The sequence below is a fragment of the Callospermophilus lateralis genome, chromosome 11, assembly GCF_048772815.1.
Source record: "Callospermophilus lateralis isolate mCalLat2 chromosome 11, mCalLat2.hap1, whole genome shotgun sequence".
Taxonomy (NCBI): domain Eukaryota; kingdom Metazoa; phylum Chordata; class Mammalia; order Rodentia; family Sciuridae; genus Callospermophilus; species Callospermophilus lateralis.
Window position 1 is genome coordinate 45512025 of NC_135315.1, and position 13017 is coordinate 45525041.

Below are 13017 nucleotides of genomic sequence, written 5' to 3' on the forward strand. Positions count from 1 at the left end.
TGCGCGTGGGGCGCTGAACTGAGAGGCGCGGAGGCGGCGAGGGCGCGCGGGGGTCTTGGGGGCTGCTCGGCGCCGCCTCCCTGCCACCCGCCTCACCATGGGCAGCGCGGAGGATGCGGTCAAAGAGAAACTGCTGTGGAACGTGAAAAAGGAGGTAAAGTCGGGGCCAGGACCCCGGGGTTCTTGCCCCGCCCGCGCGGCCCGGAGAGCTGAAGGGTCAGTGGCAGCCCCTACGGGCGCCCGCGGGAGGCCCGGGGCCAGGCGGGGGCGGGGTCCTGGGCGGGCTAAGGGTGCAATTTTCCTAGATCTGGGCAGCGCCCCTGTGCCCCAGGTGCCCGGCCGGCGCTCCAGGGGTTATTTGCTTCGCGGTCCCGCAGCTCTCTGCCCGTGACGGCAGCAGCGCCGGGAGACCAAAATTGGGGGAGGGGTGGCGGCGATTTTTGGGAACCCGAACTGTCCATTCATTGCCCGCGCTGCCTGGGGAGGGGGCGGGGCTCCGCGGGCCTCCTGCGGCGCAGATCCGGGTGGGATTGGGGGGCTTAGCTCCTGCTGAGCTACACCCTGGTCCCCAGGCCCTCTGGCAACTGAGTCGTGGCTGTCGGAGGTTTGCCGCACACCCCACAGTTTCTCCCTCCACGCCCACCTCCTTACCCAGAAACCAGAGTTTTTTGTTTTTTTGTTTTGAGAATGTTTTTTTTAAGATTCAGATCTCCCCTCTTCAAGAAAAGCCCTCATGTCAGGAAGAAAAGAGGCCTCTCTACCAACCCCCTTTACCTTGACCCTGCTCAAAAGCCCATTTCAGTTTCAGTGGGTGAGGGGGTGCCCATATGAATGACTCACCAGCGTATGAGAGCTCAAGCCCGCAGAATAGATGAAATGAATTGAAATGAATTGGGCCTCCTTCCTGTACCTTCCCCTGTGGCTAAGTCTGCCAGATGTGTGAACTCCATGAGGGCAGGCAACCCATCTGTTTTGTCCACTATAGTGTATCCAATGCTGTAGAAACTCAGTGACTGGTAAATAGATCTTGAAGACTGAGGTCTGATGAGAAATTATGAAGTTTGGAATATTTTGGACCTGGCCCCTGTGACCTTGAATAAGTTAGTTAACCTCTCTGAGTCTTGATTTCTTTGTCTTTAAAATAGGAATAATGCTACCTATCTCATATATGAAACTTCACTATGTTGGTTCCTTTACTCCTTAGACTTTCAGGATTGAGGAAAACTCTAGATTCTGCATTAACTGCGGACTGGCTACTATGACCTAACATTTGTTCCTTCCCTCTCCTTGTCAGAGATATAATTGAAGCCATCACTTTCCCAGTTTGTGTGAGAAGCTTCACTGTACTTTTGCTCTGAAGTGATCAAGGAAGAATTTCTTTTTTTTTTTTTATTTTCTTTATCTGTACATTATAATTATATATAATAGTGAGATTTGTTGTTACAAATTTATATATGCACACAATATAACAAAATAATTTGGTGAATTTTGTTCCCCAGTAATTCTCTGTCCTTCCACTCCTCCCTCCCCTGTTCTCTGTCCTCTGCTGGTCTCCTGTTTTCATAAGATTCCCCACCCCCCTACCCCATTTTTTTTCCTCTCCCTAGCCTCCACATATGAGAGCAGAAAGGGTTTCTTAAGCCCAGGGTATATCAAATCAGCATTTAAACCTCAACCCTTTCCTTCCCAAGAAGGAAACCTCAGTGATTATCCTCAGAAAGAAATAGTCCAGTGACTGAGACTTTCAGGAAGAGTATAAACATAAACAGAAAAGTTGCTATCCTCATACTACAGACAATTGTTGCTTGGATTATTGGTATAATCCAAATTTGGTGGTTGATTAGGGATAGTGAGAAGGATTTTGAAGAGATGATGATTTTTTTTCCAGTACTTGAAAGACTATATTGTTCCAAGGATGATTCCTTTAAAAAGTGAGAAATGTGCAGAATATGCTATAATTATGTATCTTCCTGTCAAAGGTTGACCTGCTCTGAACTTCATATATTTCCCTTCCCCTTTTGGCACTTGAATTACAGGAAAAAAATGTATCCTTTCCCCTACTACAAGAAGAGACAAGGGGGATCATTGTAAGCAAGGCTAAACTTTCTCAGTGACCCCTGGTATAGGTCTATAAGTATCTGTAGGTCCTAATCCAAAAATGTGCCTCACTAGCCTGCTTTAGGTGATATAAAGACCTTTAGCTGTGATATTATACTCTGTTTAATGCAAACACCCCTTGAGAAGTAATCTAGGAAACTTTTAACAGTTTAGAGTGCAGGCATCTATCCGATCTGATCCCACATTTTACCTAGTCACAAAACCATGAGCAGTTCCAGCAGGGAGGAACCTCCAGATTCCTCCTTCCTTCCTCCTCTCCAGGCTCTGGACACACTTCCACTCTCTAAAGAATAACAGTGCTAAGGGAGGGCCTTGGGGGCCAGGGCAGCATCAGGATGCTGCATGCCTGTTTAAACAGTAGCAAGGACCAGGGCTTGCTTTATTTGTAAGATTTTACAGTGGGGCTGAGGAAATCCACCTCTTAAATCTCTTGTGTTAGTATCTGTCTCCTGGCAGATTCCCCCAGGACACTAACAGTTCTTAGCTTAAGAATTAGAAGTAATTGGAACTTCATTCACTACTGATGTGAGTATAAGTTAGCACAGCCACCTTGGAGAGCATTTTGGCAATGTCTAGTAAAGCAGGATATATGCATCAGAAATTCCTTGTCTAGAAATATAAAATTTAAAAAGTGGGCACATATATTCACCAAAAGACATGTCCAGAATATTCATAGAAATACTATTCATAACAGCCCCAAACTGGAAACTACCCAAATGCCAGTCGATTGTGATGTGTCTACACAATGGGGAATGAACAGTCTACAATTACACACCATATGAAGAATCTCACCATCACACAGGAAAGCAAGTGAAACTAGTCACAAAACACAACATCCTGAGATTTTAAAAAATATTAAAATGAGAAGAACTAATCTGATGTTAGAAATCAGGATGGAGGGTACCCTTAGGTGGGAGTGACGACTGGAGGGGAAAATGACAGAGCAGGAGTGCTTTGGGGTGTTGGTCACATGTTCTGTTTCTTGGTCTAGATGCTAGTTTTACAGGATTGTTCATTTTGAAAATTTACCAAGCTATAAAATTATTTGTACTGAATAATCACAATAAACAGTAAATAATAAGACAGTTTCTTTTTAAAAAGCTTTTTGTGTTGTTGTTTGGGGTGGCAGGGATTAAGGCCAGAGCCTTGTGCATGCTAGACCTCTGGATACATCCCCAGCCCCTTGAGCTTTTTCTTAAAAAAGATGTGACTGCTCATCTTATAAGGTATTTATTGGGAAGCTTTTACATCCAAGGAGGAATCCAAAATCGTCAGGATTATTGGATTCCTCCTTGGATAGAAAAGATTGAAAGCTTATAGCCAGTGTCCCTGTGGCATAGAAGGACCTACTCCTGAACCCTGGAGAAGAGGGAGAAAAGGAAGGGCAGATTGTCTGCAGTCTTCATGGAAACAGTCTGTCCCTAAAGGACAGTGTGTCTACCTAGAAGCCCTTCTCCAGCTGAGTATCCATGAGCAAATAACCTCCTCTCTTTGTTCTCCAATGCAAGCCACTTCTACCTGGATTAGAATCTCCAAGATGGCAAGTTTTAACATCCCTTCCTGATTTCCTCTCCATAAGACTTGGAACAAGCTGTGCTGAAAAAAGTTTCCTTCCCCACCCGTCCCATCCCTGTCATTTCAGCAAGTATACCAAAACCTGGACCAGGAGGGCAGAGCCAAGCTATTTACCTGCCGAGAGGCCCCCTTTTTTTTTTTCCATGTTCTTTGGATGCTAGGGATTAGACCCAGGGCCTTGCACCCACAAAGCACACGTTCTACCGCTGAGTCTACCCTCAACCCCCTCAAGCCCTATGATCAGGAATAAATAAATAAACAAGTAAAGGTAATAATGGTTTCCATTTTTCCACAGGTGAAGCAAATCATGGAGGAAGCTGTCACCAGGAAGTTTGTTCATGAGGATAGCAGCCACATCATTGCTCTGTGTGGTAAGCGAGTGACTTAGGGATATGGGAAGTAAGAAGTAGGTTTAGAACTGAGAACACTGTCCTGGTGCCAGGAAAAGATGAACCCTCAGGTTTAGTGGTTTGCAAATCTGACTGCAGGTCCAAATCAATCTAGAAGCTTTTGAAATCTTTTTGGGCTCTTACCCAAACTTACTGAAGCAGGATCTTCAGACCCAAGAATCTGTACATTTTTAATTCCCTTGGACAACAGTTCTCAAATTTTAGTGTGTATCAGTGTCATCTGAGGAGCTTGTTAAAGCACATTCCTGGGCAGGCGTGGTGGCACACACTTGTAATCCCATCGATCAGGAGGCTAAGGCAGGAAAAATTTAAGGCCAGCCTCAGCAACTTAGTGAGACCCTGTCTCAAAATAAAAAGTACTGGGGATGTATCTCATTGGATCAATGGCAAAATACCCCTAGGTTCAATCCCCAGGACCTAAATAAGTTAGTAAAATCCTCTGAGTTCCAACCCTGGAGTTTCTGAGTCTAGCAGGTCTGGAGTGGTTCTGAGAATCTGGGTTTCAACCAGGCTCACAGATGAGGCTGATATTGCTGTTCCAGAGGCCATACTTTGAGAACCACCACCCTGGGTAATTCAGGTTTGGAAACAGCAGCTCTGATTTGTCCTTTTTTTCGTTTTGGAGAAGGTTAGTACTGGATGCTTTCTGTCTCATTTTTCTTTCTAATTAATACCACCTGGGTTGCTCCATCATCCTAACTCTCCATGCACTGGATTGGATGCTAAAGAACATGAACCTTGGCTAGGAAGGGAAAGCCAAAGTTTTCCTGCCATGGACAAGAAAGTCTGTAATAGACTATTGCTTCCTTCACAGCATGAAGTCGTTTGTCTTTATAGGAGAAAACTTATTTCTACACAGCTTACTAGGATTTCCAAGATTGATTGATTGATTGACTTTTTTATGTTACCAGGGATTAGACCTAGGGCCTTGCATAGGCTAGACAAACTTGTACTACTGAGCTGCATGCTTTTTAAAATTATTTATTTATTTATTTTGGTGACAAGGATTGAATCCAGGGGTACTTAACCACCAAGCCACATCCCTAACCCGTTTTTTTTAAATTTATTTATTTATGTATCTTTAGTTTTAGGTGGATATATTAGTTTGTTTTTATGTGGTGCCGAGAAGGAACGAACCCAGTGCCTCATGCATGCTAGGTGTGCACTCTACCACTGAGCCACCACTCCAGCCGCCCCTACCCCTTTTTTATATTTTATTAGAGACAGGGTCTCACTGAGTTGCTCAGGGCCTTGCTAAGTTGCTGAGGCTGGGTTTGAACTTGCTCCAATCTTCCTACCTCAGCCTCCCAAGTCACAGGGATTACATTACACCATGCCTGGTTTATTTTTTATTTTGAAACAGGGTCTTGCTAAGTTGATGAGGCTGGCCTCAAAGTTATCGTATTCCTGTGTCAGGCGCCCAAGTTGCTGGAACCTGGGGCATGTACCAATATACCTAGCACATTTCCAGGACTTTGATCTTCCTCCTCTAAACTCCCTTTTAAAATTTTTCACTTATTTCAGTGTGTGGGATCAAACACAGGGCCTAACACATGCTGAGTATACACTCAGAAGGAATGCTTTTTCAGTAAGGCAGAGTTGCTCTTCCTATGAATCCAGCAATAACTACTCACTCCAAATACAATTTTCCATGCAGGGAAATGGCAAAAAAAAAAAAAAAAAAAAAAAAGATGGACAAAGTCCAAGGACTTAAATTCCGTTGAGGGAGACAGGAAACAAATGCAAAGATACATATAATAATAGGTAGCGGTAAGGACTATACAGGAAAAACTGGGCATGGTGGCACATACCTATAATCCCAGTGAATCCAGAGGCTAAGTCAGGAGGATCACAAGTTCAAGACCAGCCTCAGCAACTTAGTGAGGCCCTAAGCAATGTACTGAGACCCTTTCTTAAAAATAAAAAAGCAGGCAATGTGGCTTAGTAGTTAAGTGCCCCTGGGTTCTATCCCTGGTACACACAAAAAAAGCCTACAGGAAAATAAAGCAGAGAACTGTGAGAGGGGTGCTGAGGACAAGCACCCTATAAGGAGAGGCTGAGTGACACTGGGTTTTGAATCCTGGTGCTCTGCTTACTTCTTTTTCTTTTTTGGTTCTGGGGAATTAACCCAGGGACATTTTACCACTGAACTACACCCCCAGGCCTATTTATTTATTTATTTACTTAGAGACAGGGTCTCAAATTTGCTATCCTCCTGCCTTTAACCTCCCAAGTCACTGGAATTGCCCACATGCATCAAAGTGCCCAGCGTAGAATGTTTCTTAATTTCTGTCACCCTCAATTTGCTTCTTTAAAATTATGGTGATGATTTGCACATTAATAAATTTTTGTGGGGAAGGAGATCACTGATGCCTGTGAACATTCTTAGCATTGTAAGAGCTCAGAAAATGCTTTTCTTTTCTTCTCCTTCAGATGTTGAAACTAAGGCTAAGTTTTGTAGGATCTGAGTCCCACCATCTCCCTTTTGGATAAGGTTCCCCAGCTCTTTGAGATGATGAACTGATTCCCAGGTTTACAAAGAACAACCTGATCTTACATTTTCTTGGCCGAACCAAGTTTGAAGAGTATTAGAACTCTCTTCCATTCTACCTGTGCTGTGTTCCCTTGAGGTCAGCCAGTGTCTCATCACCAGAAGGGCTTTACAGGCAGCCCAGTTATGCATGGCTTGGTGCTAGGCTAGGCTTTGTCAAAGCACACACACTAGAGAAAACAGAATCAAGTAGTGCAAACAGCTTGTGCATGGGTGCTATGTGTGGGTAGCTGTGGGAGAATGAGGGAAAAGGTATTGGAGGAAGACAAGCAGGAAAAAAAGCGGTGGGTGTTCCATGTTCAGGTGGTTTTGGTGAGAAACAACTGTCAGCTCTCCTCTGATAGGTCCGGACCCATAGCCACCCCCAATCCAGGAAGCAGTGGCGCTTTTGCTTTTGTCTCCTGCCTGGAAGCAAAGGACTCTTTGCAGAACACTCAAAATGAATGATTTTTCTACTTTCAGCCAATTTCAGTTGCTGCCATAAAACAAGGCCCCCAGCTCTCTAGTGTTCTAAACTCAGCAAGAGGAACACTGTTTCTGCTGGTCTGCAGGAGGTGGCTCAGAGCCACAAGCATAAACTTAAATACCTAGAGTCCAACGAAAAACATCTACAAGCACCAGACATGGTTTGCACATCTGTAAACCCAGCTACTGAAAACACTGAGGCAGGAGGATTGCCAAATTCAGGCCAGCATGGACAATTTAATAAGATCTTGTCTCAGAATAATTTTTTTTAAAAGGGCTGGGGATGTAGCTCAAAGATAGTGTACTTCTGGATTCAATCCCCTCAAAAAAAAAAAAAACAAAACAAAAAAACATGAAGCTGGCCAGATGTGAGACTGGGGTGACCTGGACAGCATTTGTCCTGTGTAGAAGGATAGGCACTATTCAGTTTCTACAAGAATGTCACCAGGCTTCCCATGGCCTGTTTTTGTTTTAAAACCAGAGAAACCCAAAGTCTGAGATTTTGTATGAAATTTTCCACTTTGTAAATGCTGACAACTAATTCCATTTTTTTTTTTAAATTGTGTGGGCCAAACAAAAGGCATTTGCAGGCCTTTACCAGTTTGCTGCCTCTGCCTTGGGCTCAGGACATAGTTACCCAGGAGCATGTGAGCAGGAGGGGTTGCCAACAGTATCAAGCTATATCAAGTTGGGGCATCTGAGACTCAAAGAGAAAGGAATCCTGTGCTTTATCAAAATTGTTGTTCCAAATAACAGCAATTGGTGTTCTAAATTTGAGCTCAAAATAAGGTTGATTTAAAGCAGTGATTATCAACCATTTTTCCCTCCCTTTCTGCAAGCCTTTTCCATGCATTATACACACAATAGAATCATAACCAGGGGGAAAGGGAAGGAGGAGGACTAGTTATGCATTGATTGAAAAAAATGCCACCCCTTTGCCTTTTGGAGATTCTGATATGCCAGTCTTCCTCACCTAGAAAAATGCTCAGAAGTGCATGTTTAGTCTGAAGGTGATCCAGACTTTTTTTTACTGGGTTTTACTACTGTCCTAACCACATGCAGAATTCAGCTTTGTTCTAAGAGGAATAGGATTACAAAGAATGTGCTAAGAATGAAGGCTTCAGAGACTGTTGTAACTGTGGAATAACCATATTCCCTAGAGGGTCCGGGGCTGCCCTCGACTCCATGCTGGCCCTCTATTCCTGGCGAGGAGGACTAAGGGGTGACTGAGGAAGGCCAGACCTAGGCAAGATGAGCTTCCTTAGAATGTAGACATTTGGTCAGGTGTGGTGGCATATGCCTATAATCCTAGGAGCATGGGAGGCTGAGGCAGGAGGATCAAAAGTTCAAAGCCAACCTCAGCAATTTAGCAAGACCCTGTCTCTAAATAAAATATAAAAAGGGCTAGGGGTGCTGGGGCTATAGCTCAGTGACAGAGCGCTTGCCTAGCATGTGTGAGGCACTGGGTTCAATCCTCAGCACCACATTAAAATAAATAAAATAAAGGCATTCTATCCATCTACAACTACAAAAAAAAAAAAAAAAAAAGACTGGGGATGAGATTCAATTTAAGCACCTGTAGGTTTAATCCTTGATACCAAAAAAAAAAAAAAAAATGACCCAGGAAAGTTGTGGCCAGATTCCAGTTCCCATCACTCAGGGAGATGGATGGGACTCCCAGGACTGGCAAGAAAGATGCATTTGTTGAGTTTGCTGTGGTTGTTCCTAAACCTATCTTTCCAGAAACCATTCAGGCCCTGCAAGTAGAAACCTTCCTTGTGAGGAAGCTTTCCTGGCAAATCCAGCTGCTCTCATGCTGTCCTCTGTATATCGAGGCTACAGTGCTGCTCAGCTTGGCAACCTCTGAACTCCCAGGCCAGAAAATGAGTATCTGTGCAACTGCTTCTCAAGCTGCAGAGGGTGGGCTGGGAGAATGGACTCAAAACTACCATCATGGGGCCGGGCATAGTGGAGCACGCCAATAATCCCAGCGGTTTAGGAGGCTGAGACAGGAAGATTGCAAGTTCAAAGCCAGCCTCAGCAATGGTGAGGTACTTAGCAACTCAGTCTCAGTGAGACACCCTGTCTCAAAATAAAATGCAAAACAGGTTGGGGATGTGGCTCAGTGGTTGAGTGCCCCTGAGTTCAATCCCCAGTACCAAAAAAAAAAAAAACTACCATCATGGGAAAGGGATCTTTGATATTTCCCTTTTATCTTAAAACATTACGTCAGATTTGCACGTGGCTCCATAATACAATGAACCTAGCGCATGCTAAGCACCAGCTCTACCCCCGAGCTGTATATACCCCTCACTCTGATCTTTGAATTTCTTAAATATATTTTTTTAGTTGTAGGTGGACACAGTACCTTTATTTTATTTTTATGTGGTGCTAAGGATCAAACCCAGTGCTTCACACATGCTAGGCGAGCGCTCTACCACCAAGCCACAACCCCAGCCCCTGAATTTTTAAATTTTAATGTTAAAGACTTACTGTTGTGGCCCAAGGATGGAGCTTAGTGGTAGAGTAGTTGCTTAGCTTGCATAAGACCCTGGATTTGATCCCCAGTGCCAAAAAACAAAAAAAGGCTTACTATTGAATCAAATTAATGCTTCATGTTTTCCCTATGGCTTCATGAACCCCTTTCCTACTCCTATAGGCTGGTGTCTTTTGCCATCCCCTGCATTTGACTTGTACCTATGGGAAGAGCACTGAAAGTCAGCGTTAAATGCAAATCATCCCAAGGCTTGCCTTTGAACCCTGCATCTGAAATAGTAATGCATGTGCTGAAGGAGGCACAGTTATTCCCTTGCCAAAAAGAGATCCTAAGTAATTCAGGTAATTGTAACATCAATCCATGAGCCTTGGAGAAGTCCTGTTTCTCTGGGCTGCCCTCCGTTCTGGCTCAGATCTGCATCCGCAGTATCTCCAGTGACTCTCTCCAGACTCCTGGTCTGGCAGAGCAGGTTCTCAGGCTCTGTCTTCTCACACCAGTAGCTAGGCATTGGGAGGAGGGTGCAGGCCAGCCCTGCCTCCTGCTTCCTGGTGCAGCTTCCCGCAGATGGGTCAGCCTGAGGGTTGCTTCAGGCTGAGGATGAGCTGTAATGGGAGATGGGGGTGGAGTCTGTGGAGCTGGGAATAACATGGGCTTTATTAACCAGCTCCCTGTTGCTAAGCAGCTTCATTAGCCAGGAAGGTTTGCCCTGCAGTGAGCTGCTTCAGGGAATGGCAAGGGGATGCTAATAAGCTAGGAGAGAAGCAGGTGCTAAGGGATACTTGAATTCTACCTGGGATATTGCAGCCAGAAATGTTTCAGTACATTCTGAGATTCAGACTCCAAGGCAGTTTTCAGCCTATCGCTTTTAAGTTAAAGGATTCCTTTTTCATACATGCATGGAAAGAACAGCTTATCCCTAGGTCATCTTACTTCTGCATTCCATCCAGAAATGATCATGTAGGAAAGAAGTTCCTCTGGAAGAACTGGTTCCCCTCATTCCGTGCTGAGGCATGGCTGAGTGCATGTGGTGGGGGTCTGTAGCTGGGCCTTGGAGTTAGACACACCTGGGTTTAACATCCTGACAGTCTCTCAGTGTGTAACCATAGCCAGTTACCCATCTCTAAGGCTACACCCATAAGGTAGATATGAGGATCAGAAGAGCCATGCAGGGCTGGGGACATAGCTCAGTAGTAGACTAGTATTTACCTAGTATGCATGAGACTCTGGGTTTGATCCCCAGTTCAACAAAAATAGAAGGGATGGGGGAAGGGGAAGGATACAGATAAAGCATATAGCATGGAGCTGGGTATATAGGAGTGCTCAATAACTTTTTTTCGGTGGTGGGGTACTAGGCATTGAACCCTGGGGCACTTAATCACTGAGCTACAACACCAGCCCTTTTATTTATTTATTTGTTTGTTTGTTTTTAGTTGTTGATGGATCTTTATTTGTTTATTTGTATTTAATGCTGAAAATCAAATCAGTGCCTCACACCTGATAGACAAACACTCTACCACTGAGCTACAACCCCAACCCCTTATTTTTTATTTTGAGACAGGATCTCACTAAATTTATTAGGGCCTTGCTAAGTTGCTGAGGCTGGTCTTGAACTTGCGCTCCTCCTGGCCTCAGCCTCCTGAGTCGCTGAGATTACAGGCGTGCACTAAAGCACCTGACATCTACTTTGTTCTTAGAACTGACCTTACAACTTCCCATAAAGCCTCCTTGAAGCTTCTCCAAGATTCCATCTGAGAATCAAGGTTTCTGGAGTCTGGAACTTCTAGACATTCAGGGCAACTTGAACTCTTAAGAACTCAGGAAATTTTGATCATATTAAGGAATTGTTATTAATTTTATAGGTGCAATAAAGGTATGTGTACATATTTTTTTAAGAGTTTAGATGTTCAAAATATACTTCAAAATAATGCAGAGGCGGGGCTGGAGCTGTAGCTCAGTGGCAGGGCACTTGCCTTGCAAGTGTGAGGAACTAGGTTCGATTCTCAGCACCACAAAAAAAATAAACACATAAAATAAAGGCATTCTGGGGGCTGGGGTCATGGCTCAGTGGTAGAGCACTCGCCTGGCGTGTGTGAGGCACTGGGTTCGATTCTCAGCACCACCTATAAATAAATTAATCAAATAAAGGTCTATTTACAACTAAAAAATATTTTAAAAAATAAAGGCATTCTGTCCACCTGCAACTACAAAAAAAAATTTTAAAAGAAATGCAAAGGTAAGAAAAACTTTGTAGCAGGTAGTTCAGCTGAACAAGATTGGTTGTGACCTGATAACTGTTTTAAGTTGGGTCATAGGTACATGGGGGTTCATTATACTGTCTTCTTTTGTATATGGTTGGAATTTTCTATAATGAAATGATTTTTTTTTTTAAAGGAGATGGAAGGGCTGGGCTGGGGATGTAGCTCAGAGGAAGAATATTTGTCTAACATGCAAGAGGTCCTGGGTTCAATCCCCAGCAGTGTGTACAGAGAGAGAGAGAAGGAGGAGAAGGAGGAAGGGATGGAAGGAGAAGGAGAGAGGGATTTTAAGAACAGATCATTTTCTTGAGGTTTCTTGAATAAAGGGGAGCAGCTAAATGAGACAATAAGCAAATAGGAATGCAGGTTCAAGGAAGGTGACGCTGGTACTTTTTTTTTTTTAATTTTAATCTGTTTTTTAGTTGTTGATGGACTTTTATTTTGTTTATTTATTTAAATGTGGTGCTGGGATTCGAACCCAGTGCCACACACATGCTAGGCAAGCGCTCTACTACTGAGCCACAACCCCAGTTTCATGATGTTTTTTTTTTTAAACTGGAGAATTTATAGAATGTTTATATTCAAATGGGAAGTACCTAATAAGGAAAAATTGAAGATATAGGAGAGAGAAGGGATATTTGCAGGGAGCCGAGTCCTCCCAAAGGTGAAGGGGGGCACTGCTCCAGTTGTGCATGTGGGCAGACCTGAGAGAAGAGCATGAACAGACTATCCATAGTGTGGTAGGTGCTGGTGGGGAGTCAGGGGATGAGCATAGGCACAGGGAAGAAGACACCATGGCTCATTGATCACCTTCAGAGTGCCAAGCAGTGGCCAAGAAGTCTTTTGCACCTTTACATTGCTACTTGCTGCTTTTTGTTATCCAGCACCCTTTGAGGTGGAACCTGTTATTTTACCTAATTGCAGCTAAAGCTCAGAGAGATTTAGTGAGTTGCCCAAAGTCAAACAGCTGGGAAGGACAGGGAAAACACAGGGTTTGGTGTGCCTCTGAGGCTTATCAAGAGTGGAGCCTGGGGGCTGGGATTATGGTTCAGTGGTAGAGCGCTTGCCTAGCACGGGCGGGACCCAGGTTCAGTCCTCAGCACCACATAAAAATAAAATGCATTGTATTATGTCCATCTTCACCAA

The 13017-nt window shown here is 44.1% G+C and overlaps 1 protein-coding gene across 2 annotated transcripts in view; it reads left to right on the forward strand.

The window, feature by feature from the left end:
* The window catches only part of Sgsm2 (small G protein signaling modulator 2), a 40288-nt gene continuing 27271 nt past the window's right edge, over window positions 1-13017 (forward strand). For both annotated transcript variants that reach the window (XM_076870504.1, XM_076870505.1), the window contains exons 1-2: window positions 1-154; window positions 3989-4064. In XM_076870504.1, coding sequence (XP_076726619.1) covers window positions 98-154; window positions 3989-4064 — 133 coding nt within the window. In that variant the 5' untranslated portion in view covers window positions 1-97. The remainder of the gene's footprint in view (window positions 155-3988; window positions 4065-13017) is intronic.